The sequence below is a fragment of the Macaca mulatta genome, chromosome 9, assembly GCF_049350105.2.
Source record: "Macaca mulatta isolate MMU2019108-1 chromosome 9, T2T-MMU8v2.0, whole genome shotgun sequence".
Lineage (NCBI taxonomy): Eukaryota > Metazoa > Chordata > Mammalia > Primates > Cercopithecidae > Macaca > Macaca mulatta.
The window spans coordinates 111,863,549-111,885,767 of NC_133414.1; the positions used below are offsets into that span (position 1 = coordinate 111,863,549).

The window sequence follows — 22,219 nt, forward strand, 5'->3', positions numbered from 1 at the left end:
TATTAGAAAATCAAGCTACGGACACCTTGCACCTAATTAATTAGAACCTGTCTTCCGACCTTACTACCGTAATGTCTGAAATTAATTTTCGTACATCTTGGAAAGGTTTTTCTAGCTCCCAAAGTAACTCCACTAAAATGCAGATAGTGACCTTCTACGTTCTTGGCCAGCATCCCACTCAAGTGTGGTCCATGGAGAGAGATGAGGCACTGAAAGAAAAAGCTGGATGTCATGGCGGGGAAATGTTCAACCTGACATCTGTGTGCTCTCTACCTGGCCAGATTAGTCACGGCAGTCTCCTCCCTCAGCCCTCCTTTCTTTCTTCCCATGTTCTCTGACATCCTTCTTCCCTGAGTCCTCGGTTAGTGGCAGTATTCTTCAGAACATCATGTGAATTTCTCTCCAGCTCCTGGTTTTGCTGATCCAATACAGCAGACAATGGTGTATACAGAAAAACTCCTGGTTCCTGTCCCTATTCTGGGTTCTCTCAATACTCTGTGGCACTTTCCAATTTCAGACTCTGATCCGGACACTCTTGCAGGTAAGGAAAAAAGAGTGGATGACACGAGGAGGTACCACGGGGCATCTTCTAAGAGTAAATGACATCAAACTGAGCTCCGGGATCGAATTGTACTAGTGGGATTTGATCATAGGCTTTAATCACAAGCATTGATATATACGGGCCATGTAGACTTCATTTGGACAAAAGGCTCATTTTTTCCTCTTTGTTTTTTTCTTCATAGGGTGACAATTCTAATCTGGCCTACTCCTGCCTGTTCTTCATCTCCTATGGATTCCAGATCCTGATCCTGATCTTTTCAGCATTTTCAGAAAATAATGAGTCATCAAATGTGAGATTCTAAATATGCCCATCTCATATGTTACTTAATTGGATGATATCTTAATGAATATAACTTTAAGAAGTCTGAGTCTCATGGAGGCCCCACAAGACCATTTTATGACAAGGAAACAGATAGTGACGAGAGTATTAATATGCTGACTTTTACTTTCACCTGCCAATTGTCAGCATAGTTAACTCATTCATGTATCTATGCCAGAAAATCTGATTATCATTCTACTAGTGGCTTTAGGGTCTCCAAATAAACACATGTTGATAAGCTGACTTTAACATCATATCTAGTTTCTAGCACAACATTATATCATTAAAAAATCAGTTTCAGATTTCAGAGTCCCATGCAGTTCCTGTCTCCAACTGGTTTACTTTTCAATTTTTTTGTGTCTTTCAGAATCCATCATCCACAGCTTCGTTTCTGAGTAGCATTACCTACAGTTGGTATGACAGGTAGGAAAGCCTGGAGTATGGGTTGTCTGTATCCTTACTCTCTCACTCCTCTGAAAGTGACAGAAAGATTCTTTATTTTATTTATTTATTATTTTTTGAGATGGAGTTTCGCTCTTGTCGCCCAGGCTGGAGTGCGATGGTGTGATCTTGGCTCACTGCAACCTCCACCTCCTGGGTTCAAGCGATTATCCTGCCTCAGCCTCCCAAGTAGCTGGGGTTGCAGGTGTGAGCCACCATGCCCAGATAATTTTTGTGTTTTTAGTAGAGATGGGGTTTCACCATGTTGGCCAAGCTGGTCTCGAACTTGAGCTCATAATCTGCCTGCCTTGGCCTCCCTAAGTGCTGGGATTACAGGCATGAGCCACCATGCCCAACCGAAAGATTAATTTTTTTAAAATGCCTCCTGTGACCTCCATTTCTCTTCTACTTAGAGTCAGAGAGTGTTAAAACTTACAGACCAACTTAATCCAAGCCCTCCAGTGGGCAGATTGGGATGCTGAGGAGAAGAAGGAGGGGGATTTGTTTTCGGTAGCCTGGGAGTCCCACAGGAGAAGAGGAAGGAGGCAGTAGGACAGGAAAAGCAAAAGTTGGAGGCAGGTTTGGAGGGTAAGGGGTGAAATAGCTGGCCTGGGCTACCAGAGGATCTGGAGCAGACACCCTTGGCCTTTATAGTTGCAGGGACCCATTTGGCAGGCTGGTGAAATCTATGAATCCCTTCTCGGGAAGTGTTTTAAATGCATAAAATAAAATGAAAGACATTGGATTCTAAACAAAACCAAATATATTGAAATATAGTTACCAAAATATTTAAAAAACAAGTGCATAATTTAGTAATACATAGACTTCATTATTAATGCATTAAATAACAAGATCTAGTGATGAGTCTAACAATGACCATAATTTCAAAGTAGTGATAAGCATAAGTGAGCTATGAGAACATGTGGGATTTCTCAGCCTGACGCAGTGGCTCATGCCTATAATCCCAGCACTTTGGGAGGCTGAGGGGGGTGGATCACCTGAGGTCAGGAGTTTGAGACCAGCCTGGTCAACATGGTGAAACCCTGTCTCCACTAAAAATACAAAAATTACCTAGCATGGTGGCACATGCCTGTAATCCCAGCTCCTCAGGAGGCTGAGGCAGGAGAATCGCTTGAACCTGGGAGGCAGAGGTTGCTGTGAGCCGAGATCGCAGCATTGCACTCCAGTCTTGGTGACAAGAACGAAATTCCATCCCCCCCCCAACAAAAAAAAAAGGAAAGAAAGAAAAGAAAACATGGGATTTCCAAATGCTAGATTTCAGTTAGATGCTATTACAAATAACAATATAATATATAATTTAGGCCAGGTGTGGTGGTTTACAACTGTAATCCTAGCACTTTGGGAAGCCAAGGCAGGAAAATCACTTGAGCCCAGAAGTTTGAGGCTGCAGTCAGCTATGGTTGTGTCACTGCACTCCAGCCTAGGCAGAGAAAGACCATGTCTCTAAACATATATATAATTTATTTTCCATCTATATTCTCAAACTCCTGGCTAAGAGCCCTGATCAAGAGAGATGGCACAGTGGCTGGACATAGTGGCTCACACCTGTAATCCCAGCACCTTGGGAGGCTGAGTTGGGCGGATCACTTGAGGTCAGGAGTTCGAGAACAGCCTGGCTAACATGGTGAAACCCCGTCTCTACTAAAAATACAAAAATTAGCCAGGGGCCAGGTGCATTGGTTCACGCCTGTAATCTCAGCACTTTGGGAGGCAGAGGCGGGTGGATCACCTGTCAGAAGTTCGAGACCAGCCTGGCCAACATGGTGAAACCCTGTCTCTACTAAAAATAAAAAATTAGCCAGGCGTGGTGGTGTGTGCCTGTAATTCCAGCTACTTGGGAGGCTGAGGCAGGAGAATCACTTGAACCTGGGATGTGGATCTTACAGTAAGCCGAGGTCGTACCACTGCACTCCAGCCTAGTGACAATATTGAAACTCCGTCTCAACAGAAAAAAAGAAGAAGTCCTGTGGAGTGTTGCACACCTGTAATCCCAGCTACTTGGGAGGCTAAGGCAGGAGAATCACTTTGAACCCGGGAGGCAGAGGCTACAGTGAGCCAAGATTGCGCTACTGCACTCCAGCCTGGGCAACAGAGTGAGACTCCTGTCTCGGAAACACACACACACACACACACACACACACACACACAAAACCAAAGATGCCACAGGGGCTGCTTTATTTCTTGAGGGCATCAAGGAGGCCCCCAAGGAGATACCAGAGTGGCAGAGAGGCAGCCAGTGTTTGAGGAGGAAGGAGCAAGAGTAGGGTAAGATGATGCTCTTTTAGCTCTCTTTCCCTTCTCTTGTCTTCTAACACATTCTGTTGACCCCGTCCGTTCCTTTTTCTGCTCTCCCCACTCCTCTGTCAAGTTCAAAGGGCCAGGAGATGGGGCTAGTCCCATTCTTCTGTCCCTCTATCCCAGAACCTGGAGGTAGGTTCTGAGAGAAGTGGTGGAGATAGCCTCTGACCCAGCCTGGAGGGTCTCACCCTGTGATTCGCTCTTGTTCCAGCATCATTCTGAAAGGCTACAAGCATCCTCTGACACTCGAAGATGTCTGGGAAGTTGATGAAGAGATGAAAACCAAGATACTAGTGAGCAAGTTTGAAACGCACATGAAGACAGAGCTGCAGAAAGCCAGGCGGGCACTCCAGAAACGGCAGCAGAAGAGCTCCCAGCAGAACTCTGGAGCCAGGCTGCCTGGCTTGAACAAGAATCAGAGTCAAAGCCAAGATGTCCTTGTCCTGGTAACTTTCCCTTGAGTGTCTGTGTGAGCGCGCTGCATGTTTCAGGCAAGAGTACATCAGCATCATGGCGATTCTGTCCTTACATTTTTACAGCACTTCATACTTCTCAGTGCACTGCATATTATTAATGGTATTCACAATACTAATACTACCTTAGTGATGGATACATGGGGTGTAATGTACTGTTCTCTCTCCTTTGAGGTACTTTTGAAATTTTCCATGATGAAATACGGTTTTCAAAAAAATAATACCTTAGCATTTCTAGATTTTGCACCTTGGTACAAATTAGCATGAGCAGCCAATTTGTTGATTCATTCACTTGAAAATATTTATTGAACACAACTGTGTGTCAGTGACCATTCCAGGCACTAAAAGAGTGCTCATCTTTTGAGAGCTAGAAAATATATATTAAGCCCATATATAGGTTACTCTTTGAAAGTAATAATAGCTATTAAGAAAATAAAGCAGTAGTGTATTTGGAGTGAAGTGCGACTTTAGACAGGGTAACAGGGGAAGCTTCTCAGAGGAGATGATGTCTGAACAGAGACTCAAATGATGAGATCAGGCCCTCCGAGGGACAGTCAGAGGGAAGTGTGTTCCAGTCAGAAGGAGCAGGCATGCGAGGCTGAGAGGGGAACACGTTTGACTTACTCAGGGAATGGCAAGAAGATCCAGGAGAGGGTACGCATGGGGTGAGATGGGCTCAAGGAAGTGGACAGGGATTAAGCTGTGTGGACCCTTGTGGGCCACAATAAGGAATCTGGACTTTATCTGAAGTCTGATTGCCAGTGGAAGGTTTTGAGCAGAGAGTAATGAGATTGGATTCATGTTGTAAAGAGCTTACTTGGGCAACTCCCCAGAGGATGGATCGTTGGGGGCAAGAGTAGAAGCTGGAAGGGAAGCCAGGGCAGTTGTCCCAGCAAGGGAGACCCATCAGATGGGACCTCAGTGGAAGACATTGTGAGAGAGTGTCACTGGTAGGCTGAGAAGCTGGAATTTGGGGCAAGATGAGACTCAGGAGGATGTAATGAGGAGGCCAAAGCATAGACAAAGAGGCTGGTGACTGAGTTGTAATGCCCCGTGTGTTAGTTTCCCAGGGCTGCCATGATAGAGTACCACACTGGATAGCTTAAAACAGAAATGTACTGTGCCCAGCTCAGGAGGCCAGGAGGCTGAAATCAAGATAGCAGACTTGCTCCCACTGAAACCTGGAGGGAAGAATCCTCTCTTCCACCTTCTAGTGTTTGCCAGTAACCCTTGGCGTTCCTTCACTTCCGGATGCATCACTCTGATCTCTGCCTCCACCATCACAGGACCATCTTCTCCCTGTGTCTGTCTCTTCTCTTCTTGTAAAAATACCAGTTATACCACATTAGGGCCCCTGTGACCTCATCTTAATTTGGTTACATCTGCAAAGACCCTATTTCCAAATAAGGGCACATTTTAAGGTACTGGGGGTTAGGGCTTCAACATAGCTTTTGGGGGTAGGGCTACAGTTCAACCCATAACATCTCACAGCAACCACAAGCATGAAAAGAACTGAAAGGGCCTCTCAGCACCATGCCCAGGCCCTTCGCTCTCAGGACTGCCCCTCAGGCCCTCACGCAGATGGGTCTCTGTTTTTACATGGTACTCTTACCAGGTTAGTTGCCTGGTTTTCTAACCCAAAATAGATTACAAGTATCAATTAGCAGTGGGAGAGTGGATCAGTGCAGGCAGCTAGAAAGGCAGAAGCAACTAGACCAGGGAGAGACGATCAAAACCTGTACATAGAAGGCCACGGGGCTCACAGGCTGACCATCCTGAAGCTGCTCAGGCCAGGAACAGACATAACTCTGTGGACACTGTTGTTTGGTTTTGTACCTAGGATGACATTAAAAAGAAAAAAAAGAAGTCTGGGACCAAAAAAGATGTTCCAAAATCCTGGTTGATCAAGGCTCTGTTCAAAACTTTCTACACAGTGCTCCTGAAATCGTTCCTACTGAAGCTAGTGAATGACATCTTCACGTTTGTGAGCCCTCAGCTGCTGAAGTGAGTCCTCAGGCCTTAGATGGTCCTTTCAGGGCCTCCTCTGCCACCCTCCTTTTTGCCCCGTGTATGCAAGCAGGAACTTTTCTTCAATTCCCATTTTGTAAAAATGCTCATCATTTTCTTCCACCTTAGCCTTGTGTTCATGAAGACTGCAGGCAGTTTTCAAGATGTATGATGATGTGTACTTTAGCCTCTCTCTTTTCCATGTCTCTCTCCTCACAGGGGGCCGGGTAATCGTTAGGGGCTCTTTCTTGTTAAACTGCTAAGGGCTGAGCCAGGCCCAAGGGGTGGGCAGCATGCCCCTGGAGAGTAACTGACTTCATCTCTCTGTCACAGCCTTCCATGGGCGGTTCGGGTTAATCTTGACAAGACTTCAAAATCTGCCACGATCTATGTAATGAACCACCTGCAGGGAAAAACAGGGACAAAGCATTGCAGTGGCAGCTATGTGGAGCATTTCTTTCGTTATCCATTCTCACAGCCATGGCTTATAAACCCTACACTCTTGCTGCTCATCTCCAAGTAAAAGCAAGAACGCCAGGCTAGGCATGGTGGCTCATGACTGTATCTCAGCAGTTTGGGAGATTGAGGCAGGAGGATTGTTTGAGGCCAGGAGTTTGAAACCAGGCTGGTCAACATAACAAGACCCCATCTCTACAAAAGAAAAGAATTAGCTGGATGTGATGGCACATGCTTGAAACCCAGCTATTCAGGAGGCTGAGGTGGGAGGATCACCTAAGCCCAGGAGCTCGAGGCTTAATGAACTATGATCCTGCTACTGCACTCCAGCCTGGACAACAGAGCGAGACCCTGTATCAGAAACAAAACAAAACAAAAAGGACACTGGTGAAACTGTGGAGCTTAGGTCTTCCAAAGGCTTTGGACAATTCTGGTCACTTTTGTTACCTACAGTACAAAGGTAGCATAGTCTAGCTGGCTGTGCATGAGGGGAGAGGTGTCCTTGGAGGCCTTATGGATATAACTAACTTGGCTTTTCTCTGGCAGATTGCTGATCTCCTTTGCAAGTGACCGTGACACATATCTGTGGATTGGATATCTCTGTGCAATCCTCTTATTCGCTGCGGCTCTCATTCAGTCTTTCTGCCTTCAGTGTTATTTCCAGCTGTGCTTCATGCTGGGTGTAAAAGTACGGACAGCTATCATGGCTTCTGTATATAAGAAGGTAAGCAGAATATGGCAGGTATCACCAAAGAAAATCCCCTCAGTAAATATGAATATTGATTCCAAGGTTGAGGAAAATGTGATGGAAATGATAACTCATCTCAACACTTAATTTTGACCATACAGCCTCCGTTAGATGTTTCTTTGGAAATTAGATTATGAGAAGTGTGTTCACAAACAATGGGTGGAGAGGCCAGGAGGGAAAAGGTACTCCCCAGGGAGAAGCTTGCAAGCTGTTCTGGTGCTCAGGATCCACCTTGCAGCCCTGAAGGCTTGGCTACCCATCCACCTCTTCCTGCGTCTCTTGACAAGGTAAAATGCCTTGGAAAAGAATATAAGGTCAGAAAAGAAGCTGGTGAAGGGTCAAACTCTTAAAACCACCAACATTCAACTCAAATACTTAATGAAACCCAGCTCAGAGACCTGTTGTATCCATCTCAAATTGCAATCTTGCCAGAGCTCCATCTCCCCAGACCAAATTTCACCTAGCAACTTCTTTTTCTAACCTTTAGCGCTAACCCAACCCTCCTCTGCCTGACTTCTTTTGTTTTTTTTTTTTTTTGAGACGGAGTCTCGCTCTGTCGCCCAGGCTGGAGTGCAGTGGCGCGATCTCAGCTCACTGCAAGCTCCGCCTCCCAGGTTCACGCCATTCTCCTGCCTCAGCCTCCCGAGTAGCTGGGACTACAGGCGCCCACAACCGCGCCCGGCTAATTTTTTTTTTTGTAATTTTTAGTAGAGATGGGGTTTCACCGTGGTCTCGATCTCCTGACCTTGTGATCCGCCCGCCTCGGCCTCCCAAAGTGCTGGGATTACAGGCGTGAGCCACCGCGCCCGGCCCGACTTCTTTTTTCAATTTGTAAATACATTCATGCTGATTACTGAGTTCTGCAGACCTGGAAGCTTTTTCTTTTCCTTAAGATGATTTTGTTCATCTTCCCTCTGATACATTGGTTTTTTTTGTTGTTGGTGGTGGTGGTTTGTTGTTGTTTCTGTTGTTGTTGTTGTTATTGTTGTTTTTGAGACGGAGTCTTGCTCTGTTGCCCAGGCTAGAGTGCAGTTGTGCAATCTTGGCTCACTGCAACCTCCGCCTCCTGGGTTCAAGTGATTCTCCTGCCTCAGCCTCCTGAGTAGCTGGGACTACAGGCGCATGCCACCATGCCCAGCTCATTTTTTGTATTTTTAGTAGAGGCGGGGTTTTACCGTGTTAGCCAGGATTGTCTCCATCTCCTGACCTCATGATCCGCCCACCTCTGGGATTACAGGCATGAGCCACAGCGCCTGGCCGATACATTGTTTTTGAGGGTTAACTTTCTCAAGGCAACTGTATGTTCCTCATGTCCTCCATACCAAGATGAAGTCCCATTTTGTTCCTTAAGAAATGAAAATACAGTAGTTATGATCAGTGACTACAGACTTGAGGAGAAAATTCATCCCTGAGGAGATAGGTTCCAATTTTTTTATAGGTCGGAACACTAGTTGACTCTCTTCCTTTTTTTATTCCATCACGGCAAAGTTCCATCATGGTGACTTCTCTATTACAGTTCCTACTTTTCTCCTTTGCTTTCCTCTCTAGAAACAACACTTTGTCTTTGTCTTCCCTGAGTAGATGTTGGCTCGTTGAGAGACAGTGGCAGATAATCCAAGTGTCTTTAGATCAGAAGTCTGGTCACGTCCTTTGAACTCCCAGATACCCCCCTACTGGAATTTGTCTTCCTCCAGTTGATTTTTACAATCTCCTTATTCCTTCTGGAGATACTGAGTTTCTGCTGCTTTACAGGTTATGAGGTCACTAACCAGCCTATTTCAGCCATTGCTAGTAAAGTACACTTCTACAATTTTTTCATAATTGTGATTATTCATTCACACTATTTTGATTCTTAATATTCCAGGTTTTGCAACTGTTACAATCAATAAAGAGATTTATAAAATAGAACCCTCAATGATACTTTTATTCAAATAAATATCACTATTAGAAGAGTGGAAGAAAATTACTAATTTATATGTTTAGACAATGCTTCACTACTTATGAAACATTTTTTACATTTACTATCAATTCACAGGGCTATTGCCCTGTGAAATAAGTACATTATCCCTATTTTATGGAGAAAAATAAGGCTTAGATAATTTCAATGCCTACAATCACAAAGCCAGGAGTTGTCCCCAGACAAGGGCTACTGGGACTAAATTTATTTATTGATTGATTTTTTAAATTATTATACTTTAAGTTCTAGGGTACATGTGCACCATGTGCAGGTTTGTTACATATGTATACATGTGCCATGTTGGTGTGCTGCATCCATTAACCCGTCATTTACATTAGGTATATCTCCTAATGCTATCCCTTCCCTCTCCCCAACCCCACAACAGGCCCAGGTGTGTGATGTTCCCCATCCTGTGTCCAAGTGTTCTCATTGTTCAATTCCCACCTATGAATGAGAACACGCAGTGTTTAGTTTTCTGTTCTTGCAATAGTTTGCTCAGAATGATGGTTTCCAGCTTCATCCATGTCCCTACAAAGGACATGAACTCATCCTTTTTTATGGCTGCATAGTATTCCATGGTGTATATGTGCTACATTTTCTTAATCCAGTCTATCATTGATGGACATTTGGGTTAGTTCCAAGTCTTTGCTATTGTGAATAGTGCCTCAATAAACATACGTGTGCATGTGTCTTTATAGCAGCATGATTTATAATCCTTTGGATATATACCCAGTAATGGGATGGCTGGATCAAATGGTGTTTCTAGTTCTAGATTCTTGAGGAATTGCCACACTGTCTTCCACAATGGTTGAACTAGTTTACAGTCCCACCAACAGTGTAAAAGTGTTCCTATTTCTCCACATCCTCTCTAGTACCTGTTGTTTCCTGACTTTTTAATGATCACTATTCTAACTGGCATGAGATGGTATCTCATTGTGGTTTTGATTTGCATTTCTTTAATGGCCAGTGACAATGAGCATTTTTTCATGTGTCTGTTGCCTGCATAAATGTCTTCTTTTGAGAAGTGTCTGTTCATATATTTTGCCCACTTTTTGGTGGGGTTGTTTGATTTTTTTCTTGTAAATTTGTTTAAATTCTTTGTAGATGCTGGATATTAGCCCTTTGTCAGATGGGTAGATTGCAAAAATTTTCTCCCATTCTGTAGGTTACCTGTTCACTCTGATGGTGGTTTCTTTTGCTGTGCAGAAGCTCTTCAGTTTGATTAGATCCCATTTGTCAATTTTGGCTTTCATTGCCTTTGCTTTTGGTGTTTTAGACATGAAGTCCTTGCCCATGCCTATGTCCTGAATGGTATTGCCTAGGTTTCTTCTAGGATTTTTATGGTTTTAAGTCTAACATTTAAGTCTTTAATCCATTTTGAATTAATTTTTGTTCTTGTTTTTGTCAGGTTTGTCAAAGATCAGATGGTTGTAGATGTGTGGTATTATTTCTGAGGGCTCTGTTCTGTTCCATTGATCTATATCTCTGTTTTGGTACCACTACCATGCTGTTTTGGTTACTGTAGCCTTGTAGTATAGTTTGAAGTCAGGTAGCATGATGCCTTCAGCTTTGTTCTTTTGGCTTAGGATTGTCTTGGGAATGTGGGCTCTTTTTTGGTTCCATATGAACTTTAAAGTAATTTTTTCCAATTCTGTGAAGAAAGTCATCGGTAGCTTGATGGGGATGGCATTGAATCTATAAATTACCTTGGGCAGTATGGCCATTTTCACGATATTGATTCTTCCTATGCATGAGCATGGAATGTTCTTCCATTTGTGTCCTCTTTTATTTCGTTGAGCAGTGGTTTGTAGTTCTCCTTGAAGAGGTCCCCACATCCCTTGTAAGTTGGATTCCTGGGTATTTTATTCTCTTTGAAGGAATTGTGAATGGGAGTTCACTCATGATTTGATTCTCTGTTTGTCTGTTATTGGTGTATAGGAATGCTTATGATTTTTGCATATTGATTTTTGTATCCTGAGACTTTGCTGAAGCTGCTTATCAACTTAAGGCGATTTTGGGCTGAGACGATGGGGTTTTCTAAATATACAATCATGTCGTCTGCAAACAGGGACAATTTGACTCCCTCTTTTCCTAATCGAATACCTTTTATTTCTTTCTCCTGCCTGATTGCCCCGGCCAGAACTTCCAACACTATGTTGAATAGGAGTGGTGAGAGAGGGCATCCCTGTCTTGTGCCAGTTTTCAAAGGGAATGCTTCCAGTTTTTGCCCATTCAGTATGATATTGGCTGTGGGTTTGTCGTAAATAGCTCTTATTATTTTGAGATATGTACTGGGACTAAATTTAGTGAAAATAGAAATGTATAGTGATTACCTTGAAGGGCAATTAGATGTTGTTAGTTGTTTTTTGTTTTTCCCTCTTCCATACCAAAAGGAAGGCATAGCAGTGGGCTGATTCCTCTAGAACCTTGGTGGTCCAACATTTTAGAAAACTTTCCTCTTTTTACTGTACAGCCAAGAATCCTGATATGTTCCAAAGAATGTATTGGTGGATTAAGATGGCAGTAGTGCTTCTAGGAGGAGATGGAAGTAGTATGGGCCACTTGTAGCCCGTACACTGTCTTTCTGGGAATTACAAGGTGGCTCTCCTTCTTATAGCAAGATGCAGCCTACTCCAGATGGTGCCTTGGTGGCATAGTGCAAGTTGGTTTCAGTACTCTGATACATTTGTGCAAGGCATTGTTGCAAGTGACAGACTTGTGGCTATCAACCTCCTGACCTCTCTAACATGAGAACAGGAAGCCCATACTACAAGACCAGGCATCTAGACAGTGCCTGAAAAATCCTGACAATACAAAAGTCTTTTATTTTACTTTATTTTTTGAGACAGAGTCTCGCTCTGTAGCCCAGTCTGGAGTGCAGTGGCACAATCTCGGCTCGCTGCAACCTCCGCCTCCCAGGTTCCAGCAATTCTCCTGCCTTAGCCTCCCGAGCAGCTGGGATTACAGGCGCCCACCACCATGCCCAGCTAATTTTTGTATTTTTGATAGAGATGGGGTTTCGCCGTGTTGGCCAGGCTGGTCTTGAATTCCCGACCTCAGGTGATCTGTCTGCCTCGTCCTCCCAAAGTGCTAGGATTACAGGTGTGAGCCACTGTGCCCGGCCTACAAAAGTCATTTTACTTCAAAGTATGAAGTCTGAAGTTTTTCTCTTCATTCTAAATTCTCTGTCCTTCTTGGGAATTGTTGCAACCTCTTCATAAGAGTATGACTCCAAATAACGTTGCCATATCAAAAGCTTCTGAGGTCAAAATCAATACATGCTGGTTCCCTCCTTCCTTTCCTCCCTCTCTCCTTCCATCCATCCATCCCTCCTTTTCTTCCATCCTTCAGTATTTGATTCTCTACTATGTGCCACATAATATAGTATTGAAATAGATAGATGCCCTCATCCTCACAGAGTTTACATCTAGTGGAGAAACAGAAAAAAAACAAGGTAATTATGGTTCATTGTGATGAATGTAATGACAACGGTAAGCTCAGGATATTATGAGAGTACACAGGACGAGTATCTAATCCCAACTTTGTAGTCAGGGTGGTTTTCTCACAAGAAGTTACATCTCGGCTGACACCAAAGGATAAATAGGAGGTTTTTGGGCAAAGAAGTGTGTGGATGTGTAGGGTTGGAGGAAGGTGGGAATAGGAAGAAAGAGTGGTCAAGAATGAGAGAACACCATGTATAAGATTTGGAGGCAAGAAGTCACAGTGCCTTGGAGAAGCTATGTCCATATGGAGCACATCCTTCCATTGTAATCTCACTTCCTGAGCTGCTTCTTCTACTCCCTAGTATCCCTGGCTTTGTCATTGGGTCCCAATTTCAATCTTTATCTTTAGGCATTGACCCTATCCAACTTGGCCAGGAAGGAGTACACCGTTGGAGAAACAGTGAACCTGATGTCTGTGGATGCCCAGAAGCTCATGGATGTGACCAACTTCATACACTTGCTGTGGTCAAGTGTTCTACAGATTGTCTTATCCATCTTCTTCCTATGGAGAGAGTTGGGACCCTCAGTCTTAGCAGGTGTTGGGGTGATGGTGCTTGTAATCCCAATTAATGCGATACTGTCCACCAAGAGTAGGACCATTCAGGTAAAGAAAGAGTCACCCGGAAAAATATATGCTTTCTTTAAAGTGTAAACCCTTTTTCTTACTCTACTCTAATTCTTAATGGGAGTTTGGGCAAGTCAAAGCTGGTAGAAGACTTTCTACCATCTCAAGTGTACTTGGCTTTCTCTGAGTTCCCTTTTCATCTTCTGATGACTCTTAGGGTTTATATACACTCCCCTGCATTCATGTTAGAGGGAAGAGCCTGACTGGAGAAGGAAGGGCTGCCCCGGAGATGCTGCACATAATTCTTCCCTCTTGATCTGCTGGGCTGCCCTAGTAACAGTGATTTGGGGCCCTGCTTCTCCGTTACAGCAATCTAAATCAACCATAGAGAACAGTCGCCTGAGTGATCCAAATTTCAGCCTGAGCCTTGGCAATCATCCCGCTACCACCAGGTGGGAGGGTTCCATGTGGACAGTGTCCTCAGTCCTGCCAGAATTCACAGGTTGGGTGGGTGGACTTGACAATGTATATGATTTATTCACTCATTTGTTTTGCATTCAAGTTACAAATAATTGTTTTGAAAATATTTCTTGCATATCTTACTTCTCTGAGAACACAGTAGTGAGTTAGGGCTCCTGTTCTCATGGATCTTATATTCTACCTGGTGGGATGGTGGAGAGACAGGCAATATACAAAGAAGAAAAATATCAGATCATGATAAGTGTTATACAGAGAATTCAACAGGGTGATGAGATAGTGAGTGAATGGGTGGCTATTTTCAATGAGTTCAGGGAAGACCTCTTGGGGAGTGGACATTTAAGCTGAACTCTGAATGACACAAGCCTGATTGTAAAGGAGAAAGCCTTGGGAAGGGCAGGGGAAGAACAGCCTGGGAGCTGGGTACAGTCAGGCAAGGGCTATGGGGCAGAAACAAGCTTGGCACAAGCAAGGATCAGAAAGAAGATGGGTGTAGCAGGAACGGAGTGGGCAAAGAGAGTGGAGGGTGGTGAATCCCATCACTGGGCACCTCCAGTTCTTACTAAGTGACAGTCACAAAGTAGCAGTGAGGCCTGATGTCTGCAGCAAACCTGAGCCCTCTCTCATGGAAGCGTATATTGTTTTTCTTTTGCTTTTTTCCTGGCAGGTCAAAAATATGAAGAATAAAGACAAACGTTTAAAGATCATGAATGAGATTCTTAGTGGAATTAAGGTGAGAATCTGAGCGTAGGTGGCTCTCTGTGGGTAAGGACAGAAGCAGCGGCTCTCTTGACCTTCGCAAACCCTGGTAGAGGTGATGGATTCCTGCTTCTCGGCCAGTTGTGTCACATGACTTTTGTTTCATGTCCTCCTGTCCCTCTCAGGTCCTCTGTTGAACCTCTATTTCTATTTATTCACCCTAAATAGCTTGTTTTGTTTTTGACACTTTACTGTAGAAGTTTTTAAACATATAGAAAAATAGAGACTATCATGAACCCCTACGAACTTTTCACCCAGCTCCAGGAATTATCAGCATGCCCTAACTAGTTTCATCTATAAACCCACTCCCCTCACACTTGCTTGATTATTTTAAAGCAAATCTCAGAGATCTTGTCCTTTCATTCATAAATACTGTGTATGTATCTCTAAAAGAAGGACTTATTTTTAAAATATAGACACAATACCATTATCATACCTACAAAAAAAAAATTAACATTCTTTGATACCATCAAAATTCTCCATTTGCCTCATACGTGCCTTTTGTTTGTTTGTTTTGCTGTTGGTTAGGTTGAATAAGGACCCAAAAAATGTCCATGCATGGTATGGTATTTAATTGATAGTGATTTTAATCTACAACAGTTTCTCTCTCTGTGTGTGTGTGTGTGTGTGTGTGTGTGTGTGTGTGTCTTGGTCATTCCAAAAAAACTAAGTTATTTGTCTTATTTCCTGTAAATTGATAGTTAGATCTAAAGGTTTGATTGATTTAGAGTTCATTTGGGGGTAGGAGTACCAGGTTGCTTTCAAGTGGTGCTGTGTGCTTCCAAACTGCAGCGATGATGACTTGAGTGGGCCCAGGCAGTGTCAGCCTGATCCATCCTTTACAAGGTTTCCTGCTAGTCTTTCACTAGAGCGGTAGTTTGTGATGCTGGCAGCACATTAGAATCACCTGAGAAATTTGAAGTTTGTAAAACCCACTGAGGCTGGGGGCCTACTTCAAACCATTTAAATTGGACTCTTTGGGAGCAAGGCCCAGACATGTATATTTTTTTAAGTTCCCTAGGTGATTCTAATATGCCACCAAGGTGAAAAACACTATTGTAAGAATTTTATGATCATGGCCTAGGTCTGTTATTTCATTAGGAACTGCAAAAGAGTGAAATGTTTTAATTCTGTTATTCCCTTGACATTGATTAGCTGGAATTTTATGAAGAAGAATTATCTTTCATCAACTTATTGTTTACCCTAAAATGAAGTTAGTATGGGATAGGCAGAATAAATTTTTGCTTCTTCCCCTCCATTTACCAGCTTTCATGATAATGCATTTCATCCTCCAGAGGTGACCAATGATTTCTTTTAACTGAATATTGTTTTGAATTAATACAGCTTAACATTATCCTAAACTTCTTAAAAATAAAACAGAGCCCCCTTTTAACTCCTTGTTAATTCTCCACACAGAGCTCTGATATGTCCTTCTGTTAATGTGGCAAAACTAAAAGGAGAGCTGGTTTTGAATCTCAGCTCTACCACTGGGTGGTTTAACTTGCCAAAAGTTTGGGAAGGTTCCCTTGCCTCTCTCAGCTTGTTTCCTTATCATTTAAATGAAGATAATAACTCCACAAATGTAATGTGACTAACTCACCTCAATTTGCCCAGAACTTGTTAAGTCTTAGTACTGGAAGGCCTGTGTTCTGGGCAGCCCTTTAGTCCCAGGCAAACTAGAACAGTTAGTCATACTAAGGTTGTTATAAAGTGAGATAATGTATTTAAAATGCTTTGTACATAGTAGGTTGTCAACAAATACAAGCTACCTTTCTGTAATCATACTTTATAATCTGGATTTCTATTCCCCACATTTTGGGAACTGTATCCTGAAACATGGGTGGATCGGATACACCTGGTGCCCTTTCGGGGACAATCATGTGAGCTGTATTTTTTTTCAACTTATTAGATCCTGAAATATTTTGCCTGGGAACCTTCATTCAGAGACCAAGTCCAAAACCTCCGAAAGAAAGAGCTCAAGAACCTGCTGGCCTTTAGTCAACTACAATGTGTAGTAATGTTCATCTTCCAGTTAACTCCAGTCCTGGTGAGTAGCAGAGGGGTCCATGGGCATTCGCCTGGGTGTTCACCTGGACCTGCATCAGCTTCCTGAAAAGGAAGTTCACTTTTGATAGACTAGCTGGCACCTCTAGGCCTGACCGCGAGATCCAGGGGACTTGTCCCTCTTACCGCCCCATGCTGCTTTTCCTCCTTTGTCCCACACCCCCAGCTCTAGTTTCACCTTCATGTACTGTACGGTGGTCTGGCAGCCCAGAGCAACTTTTCAAGATGCACAGCAAGCATGTGGTATCAGGAAGGTTTGGCTTAGGAGGCTTTCTTGTCTTTTTTGGAAGGTGGTGTAGGTCTATAGTGGATGGAACACTGATAAAGGATCCAGGAGACCTGAACTCTGGTCCTAGTAATCCATTAATTGACCTTGTGACCTTGGGGAAGATATTTCCTCCTCTCCTGGGCTCAGTTTTCTCATCTGTACATGAAGAGGCTGGATCACCCTCAAGGCGCCTTTAGCTCTGATATACGGTGCTCCTGAAACCTAGCACAATGCTGCTTTGTCCCTTTTAGGAATAAATTGCTTATGACCTTGCCCTTTCCAGGTATCTGTGGTCACATTTTCTGTTTATGTCCTGGTGGATAGCAACAATATTTTGGATGCACAAAAGGCCTTCACCTCCATTACTCTCTTCAACATCCTGCGCTTTCCCCTGAGCATGCTTCCCATGATGATCTCCTCCATGCTCCAGGTAGGTCGGCACTCTCGCTGATGACTGCCTATCTCTGGTTAAGAGCCTTGGAGTCCAGAATGACTGGCTATCCCATCCCATGTCTAACTTTTGCTGGTAAACTTTCAAGAGAGAGAGATCTGTTTGATTTCTGGAGACCAGTGGTTTGACCTTAATAAAATCATGAGTTTTCTGAGCCCCAGTTTATCTAACTATAAAATGAGGATAATTATACCAATCTCATCTACCTGAGCATAGCCACTGATATGCGGCAAGTACCAGAGCTGCAGAGGAAGGTCACCAGATAGGCAGTAGACTGATGAGAAGGCCTAGTTACTAGAACCAGATAGAAGTTAAGTTTTTGTCTTAGAAGGCAGGTACGTAGTTTCTGGAATTAGGGCCAACGACTGGAGAGAGCAGAGGAGTTGAACTCCGTGAGTTTGCTAAAGGACTGAAATAGAGCACCCACTTCCATCTGTCTATGGTGGGATAGCTTCCAGGGCTGAGTTTGGTGGAGCTTAGGAGAGGCCAGCTGTGGCAAATAGAAAATCATGGGCTAATGACAAAGTCAAAATCTCTCTGCTTGTGCTTGTTACTGACTTTAATTCTTGAGATCCTTTGTGTCCTTCTCTAGGCCGGTGTTTCCACAGAGCGGCTGGAGAAGTACTTGGGAGGGGATGACTTGGACACATCTGCCATTCGACATGACTGCAATTTTGGTAAATAAATTTGGAAGTCGCTTCCCAAACTTATTCGCAGTGTTGGTGCCAGAATTTTGATAATGCAAGAACTTAGCAGCAGCAAACTGAAAGACAGCTTGGAGATTTGTCTTGAGCCTATGCTTGCATAAGATACATACTGTTCTTACTTGAATTATGTTTACACTTACAGCAGATTGCTCAACTAGATTGCTAAATAAAGCTGGGCCAGCTCTTCTGAGGATAAGCAGGGAATCCTGCAAAGGATCCAGAAAGCAGAAGTCAGGATGGAGCCAAGTGTGTGGGATTGGGAAGGTAGCCTAGAGTGAAAGAATACTCAGATTCTGAAGGTTTAAAGGTTGGGGGCCAACCATGGCCAGAGTGGGCAGTAGGACTGGAATCCATGGTGGGGAGGATTTATATATGGAGGTGGAATTCATACAAGGGGACTGGGCAACAGAGGGCCTGAGAGTATACCCAGAGTATGCGTAGGTCAGGAATCTGGCCTTCCAGTAGGCTTGGGAGTTCTGAATCAAAAAGAACTTCAGCCGGGCACAGTGGCTCACGCCTGTAATCCCAGCATTTTGGGAGGCCGAGGCAGGCGGATCACCTGAGGTCAGGAGTTTGACACCAGCCTGACCAACATGGAGAAACCCCGTCTCTACTAAAAATACAAAATTAGCTGAGTGTGGTGGCACATGCCTGTAATCCTGGCTACTTGGGAGGCTGAGTCAGGAGAATCACTTGAACCTGGGAGGTAGAGGTTGCGGTGAGCTGAGATTGCACCATTGCACTCCAGCCTGGGTGACAGGAGTGAAACTGCATCTCAAAAAAACAAAATGAAACAAAAAGAAAAAAAAAGGACTTTAAGCTGGACACAGTGGCCTGTAATCCTAGGCCTTTGGGAGGCTGAGCCGGGCAGATTGCTTGAGTCCATGAGTTGGAAACTAGCCTGGGTGACATGACGAAACTGTCTCTACTAAAAATACAAAAATTAGCGGGGCATGGTGGTGCATGCCTGTAGTCCCATCTACCTGGAGGCTGAAGCAGGAGAATCTCTTGAGCCTGGAAAGTCAAGGCGGCAGTCAGCCGAGATTGCACCACTGCACTCCAGTCTGGGTGACAAAGTGAGACCATGACTCAAAAAAAAAAAAGGACTTCATATGCAGGCCACTTCTGGTCTCATTCTAGGAGATTTCATTTGCCTCCTGTTAGCATAGGAGCCAGCACTTAGCAGAAACAATCCCGGGTGCTGATGGAGAAAGCGGAGACACATGAGGGCTGAGAAAGGGCAGACAGTCACATGGGGACGTACATTTGACCAAAAGAGGACTTTTTCTCAACAGACAAAGCCGTGCAGTTTTCTGAGGCCTCCTTTACCTGGGAACGTGATATGGAAGCCACAATCCGAGAGTGAGTTGCCTTCTTTCCACCCTAATGTTCTTTAGCATTCTCACTGCCTGGCCGATTCTCAGAAAATTCCGTGTAATAGAATACATGGGGAATTGAGCTATGTGCATGTCTTCAATTAGATACCAGTGCAGGACAAACCCCTGGAGAGATGAGCTGAAAGCAAAGGTTCTCAACCCCTTCCCCTGATAACTGTATTTGCCACCCTGCTTTCCTACTATGGGACCATGAATATCCAGCTGTGATCCCATGAAGACATTTGTGTGTGCAGATTGTGGATGGAGGTGGTGCAGTGTTGGCAGGTGGCCATGTCTCTGGGTATGGTAGAAGATAAACACAAGAACCTGAATTCAGTATAAGTTCATTCATCCAAGAATAGCAATCAGGAACATTGGAATCTGGCTCCTTAGTGTGAATCTTCTGCACATAGTGTGTCTCTTAAGCACCATGTGTAATAGCACACCCAATTCATCCACTGAGCACAGAGTACACCAGGGGCCTGAATAGGCCATATCTTTCTTTCTTCACAACTGAGCACATCTTTTTTTTTTTTTTTTTTTTTTTTTTGAGACGGAGTTTTGCTCTGTCACCCAGGCTAGAGTGCAGTGGCGCGATCTCGGACAACTGAGCATGTCTTATTATCTCCTTACTATACTCCTGACTTCCCACTCCTCTATCTTGTTCCTATAGTCTTTAACATGGACTCCAGAGCTAGCCCCACGATGAGCTAGGGGCAGGAGCATCTGCTCTGAACCCTCCTAACCCAGCAGTTTCCCTTTCCAGAGAGGAAACTGGGCAGGGCTTCCACCATACTGTTATAGGTCTGGAAGAAATTCAGCTCAATGGGCAGATTCAGAAAGACTGTGAACAAGTTCCTAATGTTCCTAGTGTTCTAGAAACTCAAATAACAGGGCTGGCACACAGAGTTTCCAGGAACCAGTTCCAGTGTGGGCCCCTACCCAGCCAGATACAGTCAAATATTCAGGAGAAAGGCCAGGGAATCTACTTTCAGCAAATGTTCCAGGTGACACATTTAGCAGCTAAATTTGGGAAATGTTAATCTAGTCCAATCCCATTAGTAAGAAAGGAGGGGTCCTTAGTCCAAAGGAAGTGACCTTCCAAGATGACATAGCCCAGCAGCGTCAGGGTTGGGACTTGAACCAAGCCAGGTCCCCAGGCCCCCAATAGGGTCTTGTTCAACGGGTAACCATGTTCGTTCTAGGAGAATGTTATCATTGGAAATGCACATTTGGCACAAACAGCTTACAGATGAGTTGGATAAATTAGGGCTCATTGGGGCTCATTCTCTAGCCTTTTAGAGCTAAGAAAAAACAAAAAGAAAAAGTATTAAAGAAGCACTTTGGGGTCTTGTATATCCAAGGCAAATTTTCCAATCTTGAGGGGAAATCTCCTAATACCAGACTTCGTGGAGACTCAGAGAAGTGACTTGAGCTACTCTTTAATACCCAACCCCTGCTATCTCCTTCAAAGACATTCCTCTCTTTCAGTGTGAACCTGGACATTATGCCAGGCCAACTTGTGGCTGTGATGGGGCCTGTCGGCTCTGGGAAGTCCTCCTTGATATCAGCCATGCTGGGAGAAATGGAAAATGTCCACGGGCACATCACCATCAAGGTGAGAGGGAATGCCATTGCAAATGCCTCTGACTCCCCAATGTCAGCAGGGAGCCTCCCTCTGACTCCCTTCGTGCTTTTGCCTCACTGGGGAGAAGGCACTGAGGGCTAGTAGGTGAGGCCTTGGAGACATTTGGTAGATCTGTGGACTGTGATTTTTCTGTCCCATTTCAACTTTATATAATCAGTTGCTGGGGCTAAGATTTGGGAATCTGCATTTTTAAGGAGCTCTAAAGGTGATTCTCATATGCATACTACAGTGTGAAAACTGTTGATTAGAGAGGTCTTCCTTCAAAATATAGGCGTTTCTGGCCAGGCGCGGTGACTCACACCTGTAATCCCAGCACTTTGAGAGGCTGAGGGAGGTGGATCACCTGAGGTCAGGAGTTCGAGACTAATCTGGTCAACATGGTGAAACCCCGTCTCTACTAAAAATACAAAATTAGCCGGGCATGGTGGCACGCGCCTATAATCCCAGCTACTTGGGAGGCTGAGGCATGAGAATCACTTGAGCCCAGGAGGGCTGCAGTGAGCCAAGATCATGCCACTGCACTCCAGCCTGAGCAACAGAAAGAGACTCTGTCTCCAAAAAAAAAAAAAAAAGTATAGGCATTTCTGCTTTATCTATGTATTTGTTTCTGAAAAATCACACATTCTGCAAAACTGTACAATAAAAATAAAAGGACCTAGGGGAAAAGAATTGTAATAGATCACTAAAAACTTATATAACTTTGTAATCAAACTACCAACAAAAACAATACCAACCATAGCAATAACATCGAGAGCAATAAAAACAGTAACCTTGTAAAATCAGCACCGGCATTTGCACCCAACATTACAGTTAGTCTTGGGCCTCTCTCTCCCTCCTTTGAGAGCTAAATCTCTGATGGCATTTGCTTCCAAAATAAAAATCTGGTGTAGGGTGTTGTCTTCATCAATTATATATACATTTTTTGGGACAGAGTCTCACTGTGTCATTCAGGCTGGAGTGCAATAGTGCAATCTCAGCTCACTGCAACCTCCATCTCCTGGTTTCAAGCGATTCTCCTGCCTCAGTCTCCCAAATAGCTGGGATTACAGGTGTGTGCCACTATGCCCCACTAACTTTTTTTTTTAATTTTAAAAAATTTTTTTTACTTTAAGTTCCAGGA

General features: G+C 44.0%; 1 protein-coding gene across 1 annotated transcript in view; it reads left to right on the forward strand.

Annotated features, from left to right (window-relative positions):
• Nucleotides 1–22,219, forward strand: part of ABCC2 (ATP binding cassette subfamily C member 2) — a gene marked incomplete at its 3' end in the record, with an annotated part of 59,684 nt that overhangs the window by 10,680 nt on the left and 26,785 nt on the right. The window contains 13 exon segments of the mRNA NM_001032847.2: nt 407–541; nt 744–851; nt 1,248–1,303; nt 3,852–4,086; nt 5,954–6,117; nt 7,123–7,300; nt 13,134–13,388; nt 14,494–14,559; nt 16,495–16,632; nt 17,201–17,347; nt 17,961–18,045; nt 19,371–19,437; nt 20,943–21,069. Of these exon segments, the coding sequence (NP_001028019.1) occupies nt 407–541; nt 744–851; nt 1,248–1,303; nt 3,852–4,086; nt 5,954–6,117; nt 7,123–7,300; nt 13,134–13,388; nt 14,494–14,559; nt 16,495–16,632; nt 17,201–17,347; nt 17,961–18,045; nt 19,371–19,437; nt 20,943–21,069 (1,761 nt within the window).